General features: G+C 42.1%; 1 protein-coding gene across 15 annotated transcripts in view; it reads left to right on the forward strand.

The window, feature by feature from the left end:
* The window catches only part of mthl15 (methuselah-like 15), a 177,360-nt gene that overhangs the window by 56,548 nt on the left and 93,816 nt on the right, over positions 1-26,996 (forward strand). For all 15 annotated transcript variants that reach the window (XR_016269311.1, XR_016269312.1, XR_016269314.1 and 12 more), the window contains one exon: positions 14,052-14,236. Coding sequence is in view for 10 of the 15 variants with exons in the window: in XM_089464901.1 (XP_089321027.1) it covers positions 14,052-14,236 (185 nt within the window). In the remaining 5 variants the exon portion in view is untranslated. The remainder of the gene's footprint in view (positions 1-14,051; positions 14,237-26,996) is intronic.

Below are 26,996 nucleotides of genomic sequence, written 5' to 3' on the forward strand. Positions count from 1 at the left end.
CACGTAGCAAGGATGTAAGTGTGTGTGTGCATGCTCGTCGTGAAAATGTATTCTTTCTGTGCACAACAGCCTGTGCAAATTGTAAAGCCCAAAATTTGACTTTGGTCTGCCTTGTGAAGTGACCACATGCATACATACATTTGTGTATGTGTATGCTTGCATGGGATGGCAAGCTAATTATACCCTGAACCCATTTTCAATGGGAAATCAGGGTATAATGGTTTTGTTGAAATGTATGTAACAGGGAGAAGGAGGCGTGGCAGACCCCACAAAGTATATATATTCTTGATCAGGGTGACGAGCTGAGTTGATTTGGCCCTATCCGTCTGTCTGTCCGTCTGTCCGTATGTATGAACGCGTCGATTTCAGAAGATATAAGAGCTAGAGACTTCAAATTTTTTTAAAAATGTCCGTAATTACAGCGCGCATATCAAGTTTATCATTAAAATTCGATAACTCATCCCGATCTTTTTTTATCGATAAAAAACCTTATCGAAAACCAGTTATAAAATTATATCTTCTACACCTTTATTGCTAGAGTCTCCAAATTTTTAATGTATGCTTACATGCAATTTATACAATTTCGGTTTTTGTTAAAATTTACCCCCCACCCTTAAATTCTGCCCCTCACCCTCACTTTTGTAAAAAGCGTATTTCAAATACTAGAGACTTGTGCTTTGGCAATTACATGCATATCCATGCTATAATCATAATCTAAAAGTTTCATGAAGATCGTACGTCCATAAAAAAAAGTTATTAAACAATTAAGTTCTCATAGTAAGCGCACACTGCAGCCCATGCGTGTTTATGCGTGGGTGCTTGTGTGTGTATGTGTTTGTGTATGTGTGTGTGTGTGTTTGTGTATGTGTGTGTGTATGTGTATGTGTGTGTGTATGCGTTTGTGTATGTATGCGTGTGTGTGTATGTATGCCTGTGTGTGCGTACGTGCCTGTGTGTGTGTGTGTGCGTGTTTCTTGTGTAAGCTGAAAGACGCGAAAAATTATTGAAATATCTATTGCTCCAAGGGTTCAGGGGATCTCGTAGTCGAGCAGTCTCGACTAGAGCTTTCTTACTTGTTTTGGTTGAAAATGTGTATAAAATAATTTTAATTATGTATAATTATTTACGGATATAAACACATTTATAAACATGATTAGCAATAATAATATATAAATGTACTTATGTACATACATATGTATGTTCATACATAATACATCTGTGTAAAGTAGTTATGACAGTCCGTAAGACCGACCAAATGCAAATGCTGGGCTTTAAAATTGCTACAAGCAGCAAGAGTAACGCACGCAGGTCACAAATGCTCATACATGTGGCAAGGGACTACAAGTGTGTGTGTGTATGCCCGTCGCGAGATCATATTCTTTATGCGCCTCAACGCATTCATACCCTTCCCATAAATATATATGGAAACGCTAACATTTTGTTTGCATGAGCGTGACAAATGCTTTTATGATTTCGGTATACTCTTTACTCAAAAGGAAAGAGCTGGGACCGTCGCGAAGAAATTTCAATTTTTGTGCGCTGCTGAGCTTCATGATTTGAGAGCCCACAGAGAGAGAGAGAGAGAGAGGGAGAGTAAGACAAACAACGCAAAGCGCATGCATGACCATTTTGTTTGCGTGCTTAGAGTGCACTGATTTCGTCGTGCTATCTTTCATTACCCGAGCCAGCCAATACCAAGCCGAGCGAATACGAAGTTGGCCGGGACCTGCTAGACAGATGTTGCGGCGTGGAAAAACGTTGCTCTACATGTCTAGTCTATGTGTTGTTTGGTCAGTGGCAAGACATAATCGCCGATTTTGAATTTTTTAAGTTTAGATTTATTCTTATCGAACCGTTTCGTATCATCTATCGAAATCTTAGCCATATTTTCTGTGGCCATTTTTCTTACAGATTTAACATCAACTTTATTATTTTCTTCAATTATTGGCAACATATTGAAACGCCTTGCTTCTTTTCCAATAAGTAATTCTGAAGGACTAGATTTAGTAATGCGGTTTATTGTACTATTTATGGCTAGTTGTATTTCGTCTAGGGCGTCTTGCCAAGATCGTTGACTACTTTAAATTGCGGTAAGCATTTTTTTTAACAAGCTCATAACGTGTTCGACCTGACCATTGGCACGTCTGGCGCCGGATGCAATCAGGTGTGAATATATTTTTTGTAACGAACAAAAGTCACGTAAGCCTGACCTAGTAGTGTTGGTACGCCAAATATTGATATTGCCGACATTACGCCATTTATACAACTTTCACTGTTAATATTTACAGTGTGATACAAATAAATAAACTTTGTGAACGCATCTATTTGTACTATAATTGTTTGGTCCTTTTTATACTCTGAACCCATTTTCAATGGGAAATCAGGGTGTAATGGTTTTGTTGAAATGTTTGTAACAGGCAGAAGGAGGCGTGGCAGAACCCGCAGAGTATATATTGTATATTCTTGATCAGGGCGACGAGCTGAGTCGATTTGGCCCTGTCCGTCTGTCTGTCTGTCCGTCTGTCCGTCCGTCCGTCTGTCCGTCTGTTTGAACGCGTCGATTTCCGAAGATATAAGAGCTGGAGACTTGAATTTTTTTAAATGACCGTATATACAGCGCGGACGTCAAGTTTGCTTTTAAAATTCGATAAATCATCCCGTTATGTTTTTATCGAGTAAAAACATTCAATTTCAAATCAGATGCCACTATAGCTAATTATGAATGATTTTTCATTTTTGTAAATTTCTCAAATATTCAATATAATATGTAGATCATATGCTGAAAGTTTCATAAAATTCCGTTCAGTCAAAAATTTACAAAGAATAATCAAATATTTGGCCAATTAACAAACGCACGTGCAGCAGCTACATCAGCATCGTATGCGTGTGCACACATGCATTCAAACTTCTTCTAGAAACATTCGTTGAATCACATCAGCTATTAGTTTCGTTTAGTTTTGGTAGATGGCGCAGCAGCAGTGAATCTATTTGAGTTTTGCCAGCGCCACTTGCAGAAGTGAGGTGGCGTAGTGTGTTAGCTGCATGACGCTCGATCGAGAAGTCGCGGTTCGAGTCCCGATAGGTGCAACTGATGTTAATTTTTTTTAATTGTTTCAAAATATTTTTATATTTTCATAAATGAGTTTTCTATTTAATTTATATTTTTAAATACACCGAAAGTGAAATTTTAATCATACTTAATGGGCATTTTTTTTGTTGGGTTCAGGGTAGTATCTAGTCGAGCAGTCTCGACTAGAGTTACCGCTTAACTTACCCGTGATATCAATATGAACTGTATGCCATGGGATATCAGTCTTTGGTATGGGGTGAAGTTCAATTGGCAACATTCCTGATGGAGGTTTGGTCAATTTACAAGTAATGCAATTATCTACCAGCTTTCGTACGTATTTAGCCGTATGCTCGAACCAGCTAAGCTCATACATCTTGTCTAGAGGTTTCTTCCAACCAAGATGTACGATTGCTTCGTGAACATGATTCACTACGGACCATCTAAAAATCTAGGAACAATTGGAAGACACCTAGATTTACCGTTTCTTTGAATTCTACGGAAAAACACCATTAATCGTATTTCATAAGTTTTTGATACACTCTCTTCTAATTCATCATTTTGAATTTTTTGAATAATTAATGCCGTTTCTGGGTCTTGTCTGTTGTTCTGCTATAAGCCAATTGTCAGTTATTTCAGCTAACAAAACATGTTTGCTTTCAAAACTTTTACAAGATTGAGTCATTACTTCATTTGCCACTGGATTACGGGAAAAGAAATCAATATGAGCCATTTTGACACACGGTCTATATTGAATATATATTGAATAACGAAATCAAAAGACTGCATGTATGCTCACCATCGATGGACTCTTGGAGTGAGTGTTTCTTGTGGCTTTCAGAGAGTTACAGTCAGTGTAAACAGTAAAATGTGTGCCGTGCAGATAGTGTCGGAAATGGTTCATTGAATTGAACACGGCTAAAGTTTCAAGCTCATATTAATGATAATGGGATTCAGCAGGCGATGTTTGCTTACCAAAATATTCTTTGACACGTGGCTTATTGTCAATCTTTGGGAGAAGGATAGCTCCATAGCCATCCATGCTGGCATCGGTATGTAGTTCTATGGGGTATTGAGGGTCAAATATGACAAGTATAGGATCGTTTGTAAGAATTTTTATAATTTTTTGGCGAAGTTGTTCGTGCTCGGATTTCCACAAGAATGTTTTATTGTTACAGGTAAGACCATACAGAGGTTTAATTATTTCAGAGGACCTAGGTACAAATTGTCGAGAATACGACGCTAGGCCTATGAATTGACTCACTTGTGTAAGCGACTGTGGAGGAGGTAAGCTATTCAACGCATGCACCTTCCGTGGATTGGGTCGGATTTCACCATCCTTAACTAAAAACCCAAGATACTCGACACTTGACTTTACAAAGAAACATTTTGTCACATTAAATGAAAAACCAGCCTGAGATAAAGTTCGAAGCACTGTATGCAATTGCCTCCTCTTGATGTCGTCCATGTATACCACGACATACGAATGGGCGAGATCCCCCAATGCTTTCATTAACGCACGTTTTTGCAGTGTTTGCGTTTAATTCTCGGTAATCCACACAAAGTCTATCAGAGCCATTTTTTTTTTTTTTAACGAGTAGTATTGTGTTGGCAAAAGGAGAAGTGCTAGGACGGATAATATTTGATTCTAATAGTTCATTAATCTTTTCTCTAACTATTTCTCCTCAATACTTAGACGATATGGTCTCCCATTTAATCGTCTTATTAGGATCAATCAGATGAACTTCCAGCTCACCTGTGCGAACCTGTTTTCTTGGGATCCCATTTATGAATGATTCTGAAAACTCGCCTAAGATTTGCAACAAACGCATCGTATCTGAACCACATAGCTCTGCATCAATAACGTCCTAACTGTCACCACTTTTCAAAGCAGATAGGGTGTACACAGATTTTGTCTTATATAATTCTAAAGTATTGATTGTTATCTTAATACCAAAGTTCCGGGTTAGAATTTCTCGGCCAACTATTGTCATAGTTAAAAACAACGTAAAAAAGAACGTCAAGATAATATTCATTGATAATAATATTTGACAAAATTTGTAAAGTGCTACATAGTTATTGTGTAAACAGTTTGGTTGATGGATAGCGAATGCTCTCCGTATTTCATTCAAATAAAGTCTTAGCCTAAAATACATACATATATACATAATTTACATAAAGAATTCTGTCGCTAAAAGCAGCGGCAGAATGTGAGTAAATAACATGCTGTATGTGTGTGTATATATGTATGCTTGTATGCATATGCAGAAGGCATATACATTTTAGCGTTTAAGCTGCGGCGTGGACAAGAACGTAACAATGCTTACGTTGCAGATCCCACGCTGCAGCCTGGTCTGTACATAAGTGACCGATCATATTATTATTATGTATAGCTGTTATAATATAAATAAAGCAACAAAGTGTTGCTATGTTGTGAGCATGATACTCTTACTTATATTTCGGGCATATGTCAACTTCATATATTGTATACACTACAATACTGTGAGCATAGGCTTATATGACATACAACATACCACACTACCCCTTTTTTAAAACAAGTAAGAAAGCTCTAGTCGAGACTGCTAGACTACGAGATCCCCTGAACCCTTGGAGCAATAGATATTTCAATAATTTTTCGCGTCTTTCAGCTTACATAAGAAACACGCACACACACACACACACGAACGTACGCATACACAGGCATACATACACACACACGCATACAGACACATACACACACACACGCATACACACACAAACGCATACGTACACACACACATACACACACACATACACACACACATACACACACACATACACAAACTGAGGCAATTAAGGTGGAGTTGAAGGATAGCTCACTCCCCATTGAGGCTATCAAATCGCTTCGGCCAGCTTTTGGTGGACAGCAAAGAGCTACGGTTGCTCTTCCAATTGGGAAAGCTAAAACTCTGCTCGAGCTGTCCAAAATTAGAATAGGATGCCGTATCCGAGCCGTGGAACAGCCTAAACGCTGTTTCAAGTGCCTCGATTACGGTCATATGGCAGCAAACTTTCGCAGCGACTGTGACCTAAAGGGCGCCTGTTTCAGGTGTGGAGAGATGGGTCACAGTGCAGAAGCATGCACCAAGCCACCAAAATGTAGCCTCTGCATCCGGAAAGGTGAAAAGCAGACGGATCATTCAGCAGGCAGCTTCAAGTACCCATCCTACCGTGAAGCTTCTCGTAAAATGAAATGTTAAGGTTCTTGCAGCTTAACTTAAATCATTGTATTGCTGCCTAAGATCTTCTAGAGCAGACCATTAGGGAAAAATGTATAGACGTAGCTTTTCACAGTGAGCCCCACCACTGTATAACCAGCTGCCATAGGACATGGTCAACAGACGTTCATGGCAAAGCTGCGTTGTGGGTATGCGGCAACTCAACGAACGTACTTTCGAATGTTAAGTCATTCAATGGGTTCGTACGCGGCCGATATGGTAACTTATGGCTTTACAGTTGCTATCTGGCCCCCAGCATGCAGCTCAGTGAATTCACGACGGTGCTCGACGAGCTTGCCGAGGATGCTAGGGGTCGGAAGGCCATTATAGCTGGTGATTTTAACTCCTGGGCGTTAGAATGGGGTAGCCTCACAACAAACGCCAGAGGTCGTATCCTACTGGAGATCTTCGCGACACTAGATGTTGCACTGCTCAACACTGGCCACGAATACACCTTCAGTCGGGCGGGATACGGATCTGTTATCGACATTACTTTTGTCACTTCATCCCTCTTTCGGGAAGCAACATGGAGCCATTGCGATAGCTATACGGGCAGTGATCATACGGCACTTCTATTCACAATAGGTGAGCCACCTGCCAGGGCGCCAACCTTGTGGAGGGAGTCGTATCGGCTAGATACTTTTGACCCCGCGGTCTTTTCAGAGGCCATTCAGTCTCTGGGTACAATTGGTAATGCTGAGGCCAGAGCATGCCAAACGGTAGCCCAAATACAGAGTGCCTGCAATAGCAGCATGTTACGTCGCAAGCAGTTCACGCGACAACATGAGCCTACGTATTGGTGGAATACACAAATAGGTGACATTCGTCGCAAATGCATCCAGGCGAGAAGAAGCTACCAACGGGCTCGCGGTAAGTCAACGTTTTTTGAGAAACAGTTAGCTTACCAGGCAGCTAGAAGACAGATGAAGAAGGCCATTCGGGCAAGCAAAAGAGAATGCTTTCTAGAGTTGTGCGACTCAGCCGAATATGACCCTTGGGGCAGTGCATATAAGATAATAGTTAAAAGACTATACGCAGGTAGACAGGTGCAGCCTACGGATCGTCTGGAGCTTAAATCGATTGTGGAAACACTCTTTCCAGAAAGTTTAAGCTCCATTCACGCCCCTAAGTCCGAGTCTGCTGATCGGGGATCAACGAACACTGAAATTGTTTTAGTCACAGAGGAAGAAATATCAGTAGTTCTCCGAGGCCTTGGAACCAACACTGCTCCAGGGCCGGACGGGATCCCAAATCGTGCGCTAAAGCTAGCCCTCGCCTTGCACCCTAGTACGTTCGCTGAATTATTCAACGAATGTCTAATTCAAGAGACGTTCCCGGCAAAATGGAAAGCCCAGAACCTGGTGTTGCTACCCAAGGCTAGCAAACCACCAGATGAGCCATCTTCATACAGACCGATCTGTCTCTTAGACACCATGGGAAAGGTGTTTGAGAAATTGATCTGCTCTAGACTGGAGACTGCGATTACTAGCGCCGGAGGCCTATCACCAAATCAATTTGGATTTCGGAAGGCCCGGTCAACAACGGATGCGCTAAACAAAGTTGTTGGTCTGGCCACTTCCGCCATCCATGGCACAAGATGAAAGCATGGGAGGAAGCAGTACTGCATTATTACGACCCTGGACGTAAAGAATGCCTTCAATACAGCCAGTTGGGATATGATACTGAATGCGCTGTCACAATATAATATCCCTAAATATCTTAATGAAACAATAAAGAGTTACTTCAGAGGAAGAACACTGGTATACAATACGAGTGAGGGTCCCCAAACTCATACAGTGTCAGCTGGAGTACCCCAAGGCTCTGTGCTGGGGCCTCTCCTATGGAATATCATGTACGACGGCGTACTGCGCTTGGAACTACCAGCAGGTGCGCACACCATTAGCTTTGCTGATGATGTAGCTGTCGTAGCCATAGGAAAGGAACTCAAAGATACAGAGGATATGTGCAGCGAAAGTATCAATCGCATACGAAGCTGGTTGACTGGAGCTGGGCTCGAGCTAGCGGCACACAAAACTGAAGTTGTCCTAGTCAGCAGTCGCAAAAGAGTGGAAACCGCCAATATAAAGATCGTTACCATTGCGCCAAAGAGGGCGATAAAGTATCTTGGTGTCATGATAGACACAAGATTAACTTTCCGCGAGCACTTAGAGTATGTGCATAAAAAGGCTGCTGATTCTTGTAGAGCTCTCTCGAGAATTATGCTTAACACGCGGGGACCTAAACAGCAACGACGTCTCCTTCTAATGAGCGTCATTAGGTCCGTCATCCTCTATGCTGCGCCAATATGGGCAAGAGCGATGGCAACGCCGAGCTACAGCCGGGGATTTGCGCGATCTACAGACTGAGCGCAATCAGAGTCAGCTGCGCTTTCAGGACTATCTCCGATGACGCGGCGCTCGTCATAGCTGCTATGGTACCATTGGAGTACTTGGTCGCCGAAGCCATGGAGCGGAATTCGCACGCGTCTGCGCGACGCAACGCTATCAGGGCGAACAGCATTGCACGATGGCAAAGAAAGTGGAATAGCTCAGCTAAAGGGCGGTGGACGCACAAGCTCATCCCGGAGCTTGAACCATGGGTCAACCATAAACACGGCGAGGTAAACTTCTACCTTGCGTAGATCCTCTCTGGACATGGATGCTTTCGGAGCTATTTGAAGCGCTTTGGCCACGAGGAATCTGACGAGTGCCCCTGGTGCGAGCGAGGGCATGTGGAAGACGCCAACCACATTATTTTCGAATGTGGACGGTTCCTGGAGGATAGGCGTCGTCTGGAAGAGGCAGTGGGCCGCTCCATCAGAGCGGACAGCATGGTCAACGCCATGCTGGAATCGGAGGAAGCTTAGGAACTAACAAGCACCTTCGCGGCCACAGTGATGATGGAGCTCCGCAGAGTCGAGCGAATGAGAAGACGAGCTGTCCCAGGCTAAGGTAGCGCACAGTGCTTGCGAAGCAATGCTTTACGGCCGTCCCGCAAGCATAGCGCACTATCCTAGCCACCACGCAACTTGCAACTTGTATTATAAAGATTGTCAATAAACGAATATAAAAAAAAAACACATACACAAACACATACACACACATACATAAACACATACACACACAAGCACCCACGAATAAACACGCATGGGCTGCAGTGTGCGCTTACTATGAGAATTGTTTAATAACTTTTTTTATGGACGTACGATCTTCATGAAACTTTCAGATTATGATTATAATATGAATATGCATGTAATTGCCAAAGCACAAGTCTCTAGTATTTGAAATACGCTTTTTACAAAAGTGAGGGTGAGGGGATGAATTTAGAGGTGGGGGGTAAATTTTAACAAAAACCGAAATTGTATAAATTGCATATATATATATATATATATATATATATATATATATATATATATATATATATATATATATATATATATATATATATATATATATATATATATATATATATATTTATTTATTTATTTATTTATATATACATAAAAAATTTGGAGACTCTAGCAATAAAGGTGTAGAAGATATAATTTTATAACTGGTTTTCGATAAGGTTTTTTATCGATAAAAAAGATCGGGATGAGTTATCGATTTTTAATGATAAACTTGATATGCGCGCTGTAATTACGGACATTTTAAAAAAATTTTGAAGTCTCCAGCTCTTATATCTTCTGAAACCGACGCGTTCATACATACGGACAGACGGACAGACGGACGGAGAGACAGACGGACAGGGCCAAATCAACTCAGCTCGTCACCCTGATCAAGAATATATATAGTTTGTGGGGTCTGCCACGACTCCTTCTGCCTGTTATATACCTTTAACAAAACCATTATACCCTGATCTCCCATTTTCAATTCGTTCAGAGTATAACAAGTAAGAAAACGCTAGTCGAGAGTGCTCGACTAGATACTACCCTGAACCCGACTAATAAAAATATCCATTTAGTATGGCTAAAATTTCAATTTCGATGTATTTAAAATATAAACATATTTTGAACCAATTAAAACAAGTAAGAACGTTGCAGTCGGGCGATACCGATTGCAGAAGACTCATTCACAGCCCAAACGCTATCAATCATAGTATATAGTGCAATTTTCAAGTTTGTGCGCAACAAAAAACTCGGCATGATGCCATTAAAATTGGAAAATCATCGATAGCTTTTGCCTTCAAATTACATAAATATATAATTTATACGATTTTGATATATATTTATATCCATATACCGGCTTCAAGCTAACAGCAGATCAGCGCGATTTTCCTATGCATGTGCACACACTCATCGTCTATTCTATGCGTACAGACAGAAGCGCTTTTCTCACATTCTTAGAATTTCGATTGATTTCTGAACTTTCTAGCCGTTATTGTAGTTTTGTCTGATGACGCTCTCTTATTAAGCTATTCTATTTTAGCAACTAGCCGATCAAGCAAAGCAGTGGTGCGGGTGCTAAAGGCGATGCAAGTAATGTTAGAGTAGGGGAGGTTCGAACCTCTACTATGTTATTTATTTATTTTTTTTTCATACATATTTCGTTTTTTATAAAATAGATATTTTATTGGGAAGGTGCGAGCTTGACTTAATACTTTTCATTTTCTTAGTCGAATAATTTTATAAGTTTAAATTTGTTTCTTCTTAAATAGCCCTCAAATACATATACGCAAATACATACATATGTATATATGTAAGTTTGCACGCATGGCATCAAGCATTCCAGCCTTATACACGCGCTCATTTGTATGTGTGTATGTATGTACCCATAAATGCGTGCTCTAGCATATTTTAAGAATCTCGTTGCGATTGTTTGAATTTCCAGCCGCTACACTGGCTTTTCTTTGCTATGTGGCGTCATAACAATAATGTGATTTCTTTTTAACTACGTCGAAACGACGCGGTGGTGCTGTAGGCTGAAGCGCCGGCGATCTTTATTTTAGAAACTGAAATAGATTCACTGCTGCAGCGCCATCTAGCTAAACTAAACCAAACTAACTGCTGATGTGTTTCTAAGAATCTGTTCGAATAACCAAACTTTTAAAAACGCTCATTTAGTATTGTTAAAATTTCAATTTCGGTGTGTTAAAAAATATAAATTAAATAGAAAACTCATTTATGAAAATATAAAAATATTTTGAAACAAGTAGGAAAGCTCTAGTCGAGACTGCTCGACTACGAGATCCCCTGAACCCTTGGAGTAATAGCTATTTCAATAAATTTTCGCGTCTTTCAGCTTACACAAGAAACACGCACACACACACCACACACAACTGGTTTTCGATAAGGTTTTTTATCGATAAAAAAGATCGGAATGAGTTATCGATTTTGAATGATAAACTCGATATCCGCGCTGTAATTGCGAATATTAAAAAAAAAAATTTGAAGTCTCCAGCCAGACAGACGGACTGGGCCAAATCAACTCAGCTCGTCGCCCTGATCAAGAATATAAATACTTTATGGGGTGTGCCACGCCTCCTTCTGCCTGTTACATACATTTCAACAAAACTATTATACCCTAATTTCTCATTGAAAATGGGTTCAGGGTGTAAAAAAATTAGGTTTATGCCGCACTATCGGTATTTTTGCCCATAGTGCGGTGTACCAAAACGGCCATCTCCTGTTGATTGGTATGGAGGAGATCCCACTTCTGATGTCGCAAATTCATTCTCGTCCGGTTCCACCATTATTTTATCAGCAGCGCGTGCCTTGCGTTTTCTCGGTTCTGACATGTTGCAACCTTTCTGCTTCGAGTTTTCAACAGTAATGAGCGTCACAGTTCTCTTCTTCTTTTACTATACTCAAGTGGATACATACCATTCTCAATACTAATACGTTTTACTATATGTTATAGTTATCTCACTCTGTTGCAATGTCAGGCCGCGACTACGCAGAATAGAGATTTGTTGGGCTCGCGAGAGAATTACACGAAAAAGAAAGGGACAGAACCCTCTAACGGTAAAACAACAATTTGGTTCTCTTTCGTTCTCTTTACTTCACTTATTAGAGATGATACATATGAAGATCAGTGATCAGAAATATCGGAAATACAAACTAATAAACAAAATAACAAGTAATAAAGCTCTAGTCGAGACTGCTCGACTACGAGATCCCCTAAACCCTTCGAGCAAAAGCTATTTCAATCATTTTTTGCGTCATTCTGCTTACAGAAGAAACACGCACACACGCATACTACAAACACATACACACACAAGCACCCACGCATAAACACGCATGGGCTGCAGTGTGTGTTTACTATGAGAACTTAATTGTTTAATAACTTTCTTTGTGGACATACGATCTTCATGAAGATTAGATCGTATAAATATATAACAATAATATGCGTGCACTTGCCAAAGCACAAGTCTCTAGTATTTGAAATATGCCTTTTACAAATATGTGGGTGAGGGGGTGGATACAGGATACAGTAAATTAAAAAACCGAAATTGTATAAAATGCATATCAATATACATTCATATCAATTAGACGTCTGCATGATTACATTCATAACAAAGCCACATTGAGTACATTCGAATTGAGTGGAATATGATTGAGCGAAAAGGACAGAATGAGACGAATGTGTCTCATACCGAATGACTGAGTATAACGAAAGAAGAGTAAAGTGAAATGAAAACTTCGAAAACACTCGAACTACTCAAGTAGTTCGAAGAATATTTTGTGTATTCATTTTGTGCTTTGAGAAATTGTGAGCAGACGTGCGAAATGGAAGCGGAACCTGCAAGAAAAAATGTATGTATTTTTCGGCAAATACCAGCGTGTTGTTTTTGTGTTTTGTTTTGTTTAAAGCTTGTGTTTTAGTTTTACTAACAAAATGTGCAGATTTAATATTTATTTGGTCAATAGCTTCCAACCCTGATAGCATTAATAAAATTATGTTTTTAAATTCTAATATTATTAATTACTTATTTGTAATAAATATATAAGTTAAAAATTCCACAACAAAAAATACATTGCACACATATTTCTTTATTTTTTCCTCTTTCTTTTAACAGATACACACAGCAGAAAACAGCTGACAATATTCGAATGTATTCAATATACAACATTTAATAGCTTCTGCTGCTCACTCACTCACTTCGTTTCTTTTCGGCTATATTTTTGTGCTGCCGAGAGAAACACGACTTCAGTCGCTCACTCATTCTCATTTCGTTTTGTACAAGTTTTCACTCAATTCAATGATGACTTTGTACAGTTGAATGTGCTTTTTTGCCATTCATGCAGACGTCTAATATCAATACATTTGGAGACTGTAGCTCTAAAGATGTAGGAGACATAATTTTTTAACTGATTTTCGATAAGGGGTTTTATAGATAAAAAAGATCGGGATAAGTTCCGCGCTGTAAATACGGACATTTAAAAAAAAAATGCAAGTCTCTAGCTCTTATATCTTCGGAAATCGACGCGTTCAAACATACGAAATGACGGACGGATGGACAGACGGACGGACAGGGCTAAATCGACTCAGCTCATCCCCTTGATCAAAAATATATATACTTTGTGGGGTCTGCCACGCCTTCTTCTGCTTGTTACATACATTTCAACAAAACCATTATACCCTGATATTCCATTGAAAATGGGTTCAGGGTATAAAAATATCGATACGACATACATACATATATAAATTATTAAAATTAATATTAATATATATAAATATAAGCATGCTGAGTAACATTAAATTTTCATTCACAATTTATTGTTTCAGTATTTGGAGTCTTAACCGGACTAGAATGCCCGAAGTTTCGTTTGGATCCGGAGTCTTTTTCGGATGAGTTCCATGTTATAAGTTCAACTACAGGATCGTTACTTATAACTAGCACAAATAAAATGTACTCAAACAGTCAATATTGCATTGAAAGTATAAAAAATTCATCATTTGCAGATCAGAAGGTAAATTTTAAAAAGGTTATTTTTTTAAAAACTTTCAGTATTTATTTATTTCCAATTAGTCTTTGTATCATAAGATTTTTATTTTGATGTGTATATATCTTGATCAGGGCGAATGCAATTTTGATCGCCGATTTCTTTACGATTCTATAAAGAGTGATCGTGGTGAATAGGATATCAATATATGAAGCGGTATTGACTTGAAATTCTGAATATATACTTGAATTGACATCCCAAAACCAAAAGCAAGTAAGAATAAGAAAGAGACTGTTTAATGCGGCTCGCCAACACACCGCCTTACATGTTTGAAGTGTGTAAGTTTGTAGCGATAAGTTTTTAGCTATATAAGTCGAGATTGGTAGCGATAGTAATTCATTCACGAAAGTGAAATGAGTATATTGGTTTTGTGCAATGTCCGTCTTGCTGTCCGTCCGTCTGTCCGTATGAACACAATCTATTTCGGCGCTATTGAAGCTAGAGACTTGAAATTTGGAACACATACTCGTGTATATCTCCGATTTATAAAGTGTTAAAATTTTCCCAATCCACGCACTAGGGGCGTGGCAAATCGGAAAATGCATTTTCCGATATACTAGAAATCATGTTTGTTGAAGAGCTAGAAAGCTGAAATTTGGTATGTAGGTCCACCCAAGATCACGAGCTATGGAGGCCCATTGGGGGCGTGGCAAATCGGATAAAACGGTATCTCCTAAAGTTGTAAACCTAGAATGCTGAAAATTTGCACGTAAGCTGATGTTTTAATTCTATAAAGATGGGTGAAAAATTATATATTTACGCCTATTAGGGGCGTGGCAAATCGGACCTGAAGATATAGTGATTTTTCGAATTCTGCTATATTTTAGGCACTATTGATGCTAGAGACCTAAAATTGGTATATATATGCGAGTGGCCACCCAAGTCCAACGAGCTATGGTAGATATATGTCCGCCCATAGGGGGCGTGGCAAACCGCAACTGTTTATAACTCCTACAGTTTAAGAGCTAGAAGCTACAAATTTGAATAGTTAAGTTACTGGTAGTCTCCTCTATCGATGGCCCAAAAATAATTTTTAAGCCTCTTTAGGGGCGTGGCATGTCGAAAAATACCCTGTAATTTTCACATTTTTTGATCGTAAGAATTCAAATTTTGCATTTAGGTTACCGGTTGCTCGTTCAAAGAACTGTGGAGTCTACGGCCACTAGGGGCGTGGCAATAGCCATTTATAGTGCCCATATTGCGGCATTTATATGCGTCTGCCATCTATTTATGTATTTTTACACATAAATAAGCTTAATAACTATTCACAATGCGGAAAGAAACATTTTTATGAATTTTAAAAAATATAAATGAAGCTAAAATAACAAAAATTTTCAATTTACAAAAAGTGGCTGGAAATTCAAAAACAATGCAAAGAAAAATCAATCGCAACGAAATTCTTAGAATATGCTAGAGTACGCATTTATGTGTACATACATACACACATACAAATGAGCGCGTGTATAAGGCTGGAATGCTTGATGCCATGCGTGCAAACTTACATATATATGTACATATGTATTTAATTGCGTATATGTATTTGAAGGCTATTTAAGAAGAATCAAATTTAAACTTATAAAATTATTCGACTAAGAAAAAGAAAAGTATTAAGTGCCATTCATTTAAGCTCGCACCTTTCCAATAAAATATCTATTTTATAAAAAACGAAATATGTATGAAACAAGTAAAAAGACTCTAGTCGAGACTGCTCGACTAGGAGATACCCTGAACCCTCTAATCTGATATTTTAATCAGTCTGCACTTTTTTTCGACATACATACATACACACGCACGTATTAGAACGCGCTCTGCTAACCGCGCAGAAAGCAGCGACTGCGCTTGGGCTGTAGTGTGGGCAAGATTATAAGAATTTATTTGTTGAATGATTTAATTTCTAGACGTACAATCTTAATGAAACTTTCAGGACATAATCATATGGTGAAAATGTATGTACATTCCAAAGCACACGTCTCTAGTACTTGAAATACGCCTTTTACAAAGGTGTGGGTGAGGGGGTGGATATAGGAATGGGGGGTAAATTACAACAAAAATCGAAACTATATAAAATACATATAATTCTATATTTAAAATTTGAAAGCTCTGGCTCTAAAGATGTAGGAGATATAATTAAATAACTAGCTTTCGATAAGGTTTTTGATCGATAATAAAATATCGGAAGTTGTTATCGATATAAAGAGAAAAACTCGATATGCGCGTTGTGGGAACCGGCACCGAGATGCTAAGCAGAAAGCGACGCCTACAAAGCAGAGGCCGTTAACACTCTCTCTCTTGATAATCTCTTGTTACTTCTCTAACCATTCAAGTTCTAGCGTTTAGTACTTTTGTGACAAGCTAAGCGGCCGCATTGAAGCGGAACAATATATGTATTATTACTTCGGAAATAAAGTGTTTTATTTAAAGTAGCGGGTTATTACATTGGCGACGAGGTGAAAAAAATTTAAAAATATAACAAACTAGATAATTATAGTTAAATAAAAAGAAAAAGATGAAACAGTGAAACGGTGAAAAGAAAAAAAAAAAAAAAAAAAAAAAACATAAATGCAGCGTGGCTGTGTCAATGCAATTCCAATGCCTGGATAGGATCCGTTAGTTTTCGTTGTCTTTCCCTTCTCGCGTGACGTTCTTTGTGCTCGCGAGTTCGAAGAGAAAGAAAGAGAAATATTCGTAAGAGAAACCCTAAAGCAATGTAATTACAAGAAGCGTAAGTGTGAATGTATACACACATACGGACGCGTACACATGAACATGCAAAATAAAGTAAAATACGTTGCTCACGGGCAATGAAAAAAAAAAAGAAGAAAGTAAAAGAGATGCCAATTAATTATTAAATTATTATGAAATAAGAAATATTATCTGACAAAGGTCAGGGGGAAGAGAAAATCCGACTAAATATTAGACAAATGTTTAAAAAGATAACTATCTGACAAAGGTCAGGGGCAAAACGCCGATTAGTATTAAACAAATGTTTAATAAATAGAATTATCTGACAAAGGTCAGAGGCAAAACGCCTATTAGTATTAAACAAATATTTAATAAATAGAATTATCTGACAAAGGTCAGAGGCAAAACGCCGATTAGTATTAAACAAATGTTTAATAAATAGAATTATCTGACAAAGGTCAGAGGCGGAATGCCGATCGAATATTCAATAAATGTTTAATAAATAGAATTATCTGACAAAGGTCAGAGGCGGAATGCCGATTAGATATTAAACAAAAGTTTAATAAACATTTCTTATATTATCTGACAGTGGTCAGTGGCAGTCCGCCGATAAGAAAGTCAATAAAATGCAACTTTCTAGACAGAAGCATCTAATTAATAGTTGATTTTATTTGCAGACAAACATCTATATTTGATCGCAATGACCGAAAGCGTCATAAAACCTTTCTTATGTGAAAGCTTGGGAAACGCAATACTACAGAATGAATGGGAAAAATGGTTGCGAGCTTTTATGATTTATCTGGAGGTGGAAGATGTCAAATCAGTAATTCAGAAAAGAACAAAATTGTTACATTTAGGTGGTACCCAGTTGCAAACGGTTGCATACGCATTGCCGGGTGCCATAATAGAATTTAGCGAGGCCGATCAAAACGATGTCTTTACTGTTTTAGTCGATAAGTTGACAGCTTATTTCTCCCCAAAGCAGAATTCGACTTTTGAAAGACACCTTTTTAGGAAAATCTCTCCCGAAGAAAGTTCATTTTGCGGTTGCGTCAACAAATTCAAAAATGTAATTTTGGATCTACAAAGGCCGAAATAGAAGGAATTTGTTTTAAAGATAAAATCATCGACACGTGGGTTAGCACAGAGCTAAAAAAGAAACTATTAGAAAAAGAACATACTTTAAGCGAAATTATCGAAGCCTGCCAAGTGGGCGAGGAAATAAATAAGCAGTCGCAGCTGATGCAATCGAAGCCAGTGCCAGAAACCATACATAAAATAACTAATTTAAAATCGGGGAAGATTGGGGATTGTGGAAGGTGCGGACGGCCAGGACACAGGGAAGACAGTCCAATGTGTCCAGCACGTCAAGTTAAGTGCAGTCGCTGCTCTCGCGTAGGTCATTTTGCCCGCAGATGCAGAACAAACCTTAAGCGCCCATACCCACATTCGAATAATAAAGAAGCGATAGGAAATCCCAAGCGCAAATATGTGCATAGAATTGAAGACGGGAATCCCGAGGGAAATAAGACAATCCAACGAAATTGTTTTAAGATAGACAGTGACGAGGAGTATAAGGAGATGATGCAATGCAGAATTGGAGGGGCGGATATTTCACTAGTAATTGATTCGGGAACCCGATTTAACCTTATCTCGCAAGACGATTGGTTAACTCTTCAATTGAAAAAGGCAACAGTTTTTAATGTCCGCGGAAGTTCACAAAATCAATTTAGGGGATATGCCTCAGATCAAATTCTTAACGTTATTTGTATTTTCGAGGCACCAATATCTATCAAGTTGAACCCCGAGGTGATTGCATCCTTTTTCGTAATTGAAAAAGGACGGCAGTCACTGCTGGGACGAGAAACGGCAACGAAGTTGAACGTTCTGCGAGTGGGACTACCGGTTAACAACATTGAGCTCGTGCCACCATTTCCCAAGTGGAAAGGTGTTAGAGTGAAGCTAACCATAGACCCCTACGTTAATCACGTGAAACAACCAATGAGGCGCATTCCGGTGGCGCTCGAAGGGAGAGTCAATGCCAAGTTAGAGGAAGCCTACAAACTGGACATCATTGAACCGGTCGAGGGTCACAGCCCGTGGATATCTCCGATGGTGATCACGTTCAAGGGTTGTAAGGTAGTAAATTTAAATGCTGGGGTAGACTCAGTCTACCCAGGGTGTTCTCACAAGAAATTTATTTTAAATAATAGTGAGACACCAGGGGGGGGGGGGGGGGGGGGGAATATCTAACGTTATTGGCCGGGAAATGGGAGAGGGGGGGGGGGGGAAATCTAATATGGGGACCGCCACTCACGTGTACCTTTTCTTCTCCAGCGCCTTTGCTCCAGTTGCCGTTTATTCCAATGAAAGTCGTCGATCTCTTTCCGTATTTCTTTCTTCTTTTATTCAAAATGTCACTTAACCTAGCCGCGTTTCACAAGATTCCACTACGCGCTTAAATTTAAAAGAACTCTATCACCTTTTTCTTCGCTCCTTCTCGCTACTCAATCCCGACTCGACTAAAAAACTCTCTCTTTTCTTGCGCTCGCCCAAAGCGCTCGGCGTCGGCGACGCAACTCTCCGCTCACAACTCTCCACGCAGGGTTGCGCCGCTGATCGCCGATAAATCGTCAGCGCTTTGGGCGGCATTTTCAAATATCAATTCAAATGTCAAAATTATATCAAATACTAATTTTTACTTAATTATCACTAACTTAATTCCTAACTGCTACAGCTAAATCTTACCGACTACAAAACTAACCCTAATTAAACCTATTTAATTTACTAACTTTACTCTAAATCTTAATGACTACAAAATAAACTAACTATTTCATAAATTCCGATAACAATTCAATAACAACAAACGTTTCTTCGATTCCAATAAAAATAAACATTTCTTCATTTCAACCCAAAAATAAACATTTCTTCATTCTCTTAATTCCAATTCGTAAATCAACATCTCCTCTCTCTTTCATAAAAAATAAACATTCTTCATTTCAAATAATCGTGAGGCGGTAACTGGGGCGCCGCCTCACACCCCCCCCCCCCCCCCTTACTTAATCAAGGAGACGACCACGGCTCCTGTGGCCGCCACCGTGACATTGTAGACTCCGGCGTCCGACGTCACTTTGAAGCGCGTGCGGCGATGTCGGCGACTGCAAACCTCCGCTTCCCTCCTCACCAGCTCTACTACTTCTTCGGCTAGAACCGTGCCCTCCAGGCGCACTGTCCAGTGCGTCCATGGACACGAAGCCCTCTCGTCCCGCACTATCCTCTGCTCTTGACTGGGACGCCTCGTCTGCTTGCCATCCATCGAGGACATCATCCAGCTCCCTCCAATGGCTCGACCCCGCCAGACGGGGATCATCTAGTTTCCGCCATCTTGGCCGCGGCTCGGCGTCGCTTGCTGGTCGTCTCCGTCGGTCTCCTCCTCCTCAGTGTAGAAAGGCTTAAGCTGGGAAAGGTTGGCCACCCTCTTCCTTCGTTCGCCCGCTCGAGCGAGTCGCACCACGTTGGGGGAGATAAAGTGGACGACCCTGTAGGGGCCCTCGAACTTGGGGGCCAATTTCGCCGCGAAGCCCTCCGCTGCGCTGGACAGCTGGTGCTGCCGCAGCAGAACCATCGACCCTAGCGCGGGTCTCCACTCTCGTCGGCGCAGGTTGTAATACCTGCCTTGGTCCTTCGACGCCTTTTGCAAATTATTACGGGCCACTTCGAAGATTTCTTTCATCGTCTCTTTCTTTGTCTCTAAGTCGACTTCCCTCGTTGCCGACCCGGGAGTGACCTCATCGTAAAGGGTAGACGGGAGACGAGGCTCTCTACCCATCATCAGGAACGCAGGCGTGAATCCAGTAGAATCCGCGACACTAGAGTTGATCGCTAACGATATCTCTGGTAGCAGCACATCCCACGAACTCTGATGTCCCTCGATGTACTGGGCTATCATCGTTTTTACGGTGCGATTGGTCCTCTCGGTCGGATTTTCTTGCGGGGAGTACGGGGCAGTGAACTGTAGCCGCACCCCCAAGGACTCCATGTATGACCGAAATCCCTTACTCGCAAACTGCGCGCCGTTGTCACAGACGAACATCTTGGGGACTCCGAATCGAGCCAAAATGCGCTCCCTGAAAGCCGCTTGCAGCAACGCCGCGGTTGCCCTCTTCAACGGCACCAGCTCCACCCATTTGGCGAACGCATCATGGAACACAAGCAACATTGTGTTCCCGCGCTTCGATCGAGGCATGGGACCTACGAAATCCGCGCAAAGAATCGACATGGGCTCCGCTACTTGCCTGGTCAGCATCTGACCCGCTGGTTTGCGTTGCTCGCTCTTAAACTTTTGGCACTCCTCGCATCGCTTCACATATAGAGCTGCTTCCCGGAACATCCCCGGCCAGTAGTATCTTTGCGCCAGCCTCATGACCGTCTTCCTCACGCCTTGATGCCCCGCTGTGGGAGCGTCATGGCATTCTTGCAGCACTCTTTTCCGCTAGTGGGTTGGGACACACAATTTCCAGGGAATGTAGTCTTCGTCGTCCACCCGGTGGCCAAGATTACGGTACAGCTGCCCGTTCTCCTCAACATAATCCTTGAACTTCTCTGGATCCTCCTTGATCCTCCCACGCATCCTCGCTAACCACTTGCAAGGGGGATTGGTCTCCATCATTCGCTGGCAGCTTTCCACAGGTTGGCGAGAGAGTGCGTCGGCCACCACATTTAGTTTCCCTCGTCGATAGCGGATGTCGAATTGGAACTGCTGCAGCTCCAGCGCCCACCTCGCGATTCTCCCTGTGGGGCTCTCTATTGAATTAAGCCACTTCAATGCCAAGTGATCTGTAACTACCTCAAATCGATAGCCTTCGAGGTAGCAACGCATTTTCCTGATAGCCCAGACAATTGCTAGGCACTCCTTTTCTGTAGCTGAATAATTGAGCTCCGCTTTCAACATCTTCCGACTAGCGTACGCAATCACCTTTTCCTCGCCTTCGACCTCCTGTGTGAGCACTGCGCCCAAGCCGTAGTCGCTGGCATCCGTCTGTAGTACGAACCTCGCTGAAAAATCGGGGCACGCCAACACTGGCGCGGTCGTGAGGCTCTCTTTGAGTTGCTTCAATGACTCCTCTTGCTCGTCGCTCCATTCCCATTTGTGGCCTTTCTTAAGGAGTCTCGTCATTGGTTCCACCATCGACGCAAAGTTTGGCACGAATCGCTTGTACCACGATGCCATTCCCAAACACTGCCGCAGTTCTTTGAGAGTCGATGGTGTCGGGAAGCGGCGGATCGCCTCGACCTTCGCGGGACCTGTGCGTATCCCTTCTTCGCTGATGACATGCCCGAGATAGACCAACCTTTTCCTGAAGAAGCTGCATTTCTTCCGGTTTACTCGAAGGTTGGCTTTCCTCAATCGGCGGAAAACTTCCCTCAAGTTCTCCACATGCTGCGCTTTCGTGGCGCCGATCACCACAATGTCTAAGTATGCAAAAGCATGCGGCTCCATGTCCGGTCCTATTACTGTGTCCAACGCCCTTTGGAACGTAGCGCCTGCTGAATGTAAACCAAATGGCATCACCCGCCATTGGAATAACTCTCTCCCCGGGACCGTGAACGCCGTGCATTCTCTACTATCTGCTGCCATGGGGATTTGCCAATATCCACTCTTCAAATCCAGGGTGGATATGTATCGTGCGTGTCTCAGCCTCTCGAGAATGTGATTGATACGTGGAACGGGATAGGCGTCGGGGATTGAGTGTGCATTCAGCTGCCTATAGTCCACACACATGCGCCAATCTCCGGTCTTCTTCTTTACCAGAACGATAGGAGCGCTATGCGGGCTCCGCGACGGCTCGATGGCTCCAGCTCTAATCAATTCGTCTACCTGTTCGTCAATTACCTTCCTCATAGCCGGATTCTTGGGATAATATCTTTGCTTAAGAGGCTTATCATCCCGCATCCTTATGCTATGCTCGGCGATATTTGAAACTCCGTCGAGCCTCTCGAAAAGCGCCAGCTCCGCTTCCAGGAACTCCTTCAGCTCGTCCTCCAGGTCCTCTGGCCACCCCGTGTCGTCGGGGGAAGGCTCTGTATTCTCCTCATCCTCTTCTTGGTATATTGGACGCTGCGGTGACTGACTACTCCGAATTTCGTCGACATCCTCCGCCTCCAATCCCACCAACCTAACTTCTGGGGGACGCTCCTCTAGTCCTTCCTCCAAATCCTTTGCCCTCGCTAGCTGGGGACACCTCCCGGGTTCTCTTTTCGGGATCTCGCGCCATCTCTTGATCGGCCGGGCCGGTGGTCCGCCGCCCTGCGACGTGCCCTGCCCATCGATCGGCAATCCTCCGCCCGTTGACGCCGCGCCCCCTTTCTGCGTCGGGGACCAACACGGTGCCTCGGGGCCTCTCTTCCGTTCCTTTTCGCGAATCCTCGATCGAGCAAGCGACTGTGGCCCTCCAGACTGGTCGCTCTCTTTCGATTCATGCGGTCCGCTTCTCAGGGACGTCTCTTCGTTCGGCTCCTCCTTCATCCTCATGATAAGCGCTGCGTTGCCACAACTCAATGTGGTGTCCATAGCGCACAAGAAGTCCATCCCCAGGATAAGGTGGTCCAGCATCGCCGGCATGACGAGCAATGTCATCCTTGCAACCTTTCCTGCGAGACTCACCTCCACACTTATCCTCTTCGTTATCTCCAGCGTGGATCCATCAGCCAATCTAATCCGGAACTGCATCTCCTGGATCTCGCCTCGGATCGCCTGCCTGCGCACACAGTCTTCGCTTATGCAACTGCGTGTGGCCCCGGTGTCGATTGTGGCCGTCATCGCTCGACCCCCAATCACCACCGCCGCGACGATCCTCCCCTCCTCCACCGAAAGTGGATTCTTCACCTCATCTTTGCTATCTAAGCGGCGCCGCCCCGCTCCAGCGGGGGGCGCCCCATTCCGTTTCCCGCGTCGTCGCGCTCGCAGCATTCCCGCATGCTTTTACCTTTCTTTCCACATCGCTGGCAGGATAGTGCTTGCCCGCTTTGGCATTCGCGCGCGAAATGACCTACTTGCCCGCAGCGATAGCAAGTTCGTCGTGTCGCCGTTCCAGACTCGCCCTCCTGCACCATCATCCGGTGGACAGCCTCTTGGGATACCGCCGTGGGCGCCATCGCTGCTCCTGCTGCTTGACCTCTGACTTGGGATCCCGGCGTCTGTGTGCGGAAAGGGTTGTGTGGTCGATTTTCCGCCGGCTTCGACCATGCTGTCTTCGTCCTATCTGCCACAGCCTCTCTGCCTTGTTCCCTCCTCTGACCTTGGACATTCTCAAACTCGGCTGCCATCTGCGTGAGTTGTGTCAGCGTGACAAAGTCATGACGCCTCACGTACAACCGATAGTCCGGGGCCGCGTTCTCATATGCCGCGTTCTCATATGCTCCTGCCCCGCGCTATATCGTGCCTGCCGCATCAACAACCTAAGCTCGATTAGGTAGTCCTTGAAACTTTCTCCTTCTCTCTGATGACGCGACCTTATTTAATCCTCCAGGCGTTCGAAGTACTGCGGGGGGAGGAAGAAATCCAAGAATTCCCTCCTGAAATCGGCCCACGAAGAATCTCTCAACCCGCTGGTCAAGAACCACTTCGCCGCCTTATCCGCGAATACCTCGCTCATCGCTCGTGGCATCTGATCTAACTCGATGCCGTAGGTGATCGCCCTCTCTTCCACGATCTCCACGAAGCCCAACGGGTCCGTTCGGCCATCATAGCGCATGCCCCATTTACGAACCTGTTCGGCGACCCCCCAGGGTGGGGACCTCTCTAACGGGATCGTAGGCGCGGGGACTTGTCGGCCAGTCTTCGGAATTGTCGCTACCGCCTCGTCTTCTCCAGTGTTGCCAAACTCCTTCCGCTCCTCACGACGTCGCACCGCCGCGCTGTTCGCCATGGGTACTCTCAGTCTCAGGGACTCTGTTTGAACGGGACCTTGTTCTTGAACCTTTCGCAAATCCGGCTCCGATTTTTGATAAGCCCGGCTGCCCATGCTTGGCGCATTGCCTCCCAGAGTGAACTCGGACCCTTTCGCGAAGCGCTTCTCGATCTCGGCCAATCTCGCTTTGGCCTCCGCCGAATAGTTGTTGCTCTGTATGAACGTAGAGAGCCTTTTCCTTAGATCCTCTACTCGGCCCTCAGCATCCAGGCCGAACTCTCGCGCTATCGTGATCAGCTCCTCCTTGCACCGCTGGTAGATCCACCCGACGCTCAATCCTGGGTTATGATATTCGGCGTCCTCCATCTCGAATGCTTATTTATTCCTTTCGGTTTGTTCAGCTCTTACTACTCTACTGTTGGTTTTTTTTTTTTTTTTTTTTTTTTTTTTTTTCTTTACAATTACGCTTTTTCCCTTCGTTTAACTTGCTGTATTTCATCTTCATTCCCACACTTTCATTTTCCTTGATCGTTTTCTTTCGATACCTTTGTTTAATTTCTTCGTTGCTTCACTCCATCTTCATTATCGAATCTTGCCCTTCTTCATTTCCTACTTGTTTCATCTCTCTTCACTTTACACCTGCTACATTCTGCCTCGTTCTCTTTACCTTACCTCCCCACTTCTTGAATACTTCCCGCTTCACCCTGCTTTATTCCGATTCGCTCCGCCTTGTTTATTTGTTATATTTAAATTTATTTTATTTTATTTTATTTTATTTTATTTTATTTTATTTTATTTTATTTTATTTTATTTTATTTATTTTATTTTATTTTATTTTATTTTATTTTATTTTATTTTATTTTATTTTATTTTATTTTATTTTATTTTATTTTATTTTATTTTATTTTATTTTATTTTATTTTATTTTATTTTATTTTATTTTATTTTATTTTATTTTATTTTATTTTATTTTATTTTATTTTATTTTATATTTTATTTATTTTATTTTATTTTATTTTATTTATTTTATTTTATTTTATTCGGATATGCCCTGGGTAGGGTATCACGCATAACGCACGGGTAAGCGAACTAGCGGACAAGCCACCAAAACCCGGACGAATCTCGATGCAATGCGTTTTCATACCCACATGTCGCATATGCCCTACGTAGGGTACAGCGGACCCACGTAACGGACAAACGGCCAAAAGTTGACCCTCACCTCTTTCTCTCACTCGCCTACGCGCTCACATATGCGTATATGTATGCATACAGCGAATAGCGAGAGTAAGAAAAAACGGACAAAGCGCGTATATATGTATGTACGCTATAACCTATAATTATATATAATTAATTATAACCAGAGCTTGCAAATGAGAGTTGAGCGTTTTTTCGTTTATTCTCTTTCTCGCATCATACTCAAAAAAAATTGTGTAGACACGTCTCTCTCTGAGCGTCACTCTCTTTTTTCTTTAGCATCTGTTTCGCTCAGACGCAATGCGATGACTCATTCGTGTGACGCTCTCACATGAGTGTCGCGTAAAACTAACACGATTATCTCTCACACAAAGCCTCTCAGCAAGAAACACTTTGACTAACAAACTCAGCAGAAAATGTTTTTGCCTTCGTGTGCATGTAAATACACGCATACATACATACAAAAAGAACGCAGCAATCGCGCGTGATTACCCATACAAACGCAACTTACCGTTACTTCATTTAACTCAAGCAAACGATCAGTGTTTGACTTGAGGAAACGAAAACAGAAACAACTGTCTCCCTCAGAGCGCGAGAGAGCTAAGCCAGACGCGACAAAAACAGTTTCTGTCTGAGTTTTTTTGACTGTGTCAGTGAAAGACACTTTTTTGCAGACAACGCAAAAGTGTTAACAGTTTTTTGCGAGCTATTATTATAACCTATAATTAACTATAATTGACCCTCGCTCTTTCTCTTTCCCTCGCCTATGCGCTCTCACCTACATATATATATATAGCGAGTAGCGGGAGCAACAAACGGACAAAATGCGTATATATGTATATGCACTCTAGTCTGCATGCATATATATATGTTTGCATATAACTACAGACATGCACACAAACATACATACATATATGCAAATGCGTATACTCATATATTGG

Source organism: Drosophila arizonae, chromosome 3 (genome assembly GCF_054131065.1).
Source record: "Drosophila arizonae isolate 15081-1271.41 chromosome 3, UAZ_ARI_1.0, whole genome shotgun sequence".
NCBI classification, from domain to species: Eukaryota; Metazoa; Arthropoda; class Insecta; order Diptera; family Drosophilidae; genus Drosophila; species Drosophila arizonae.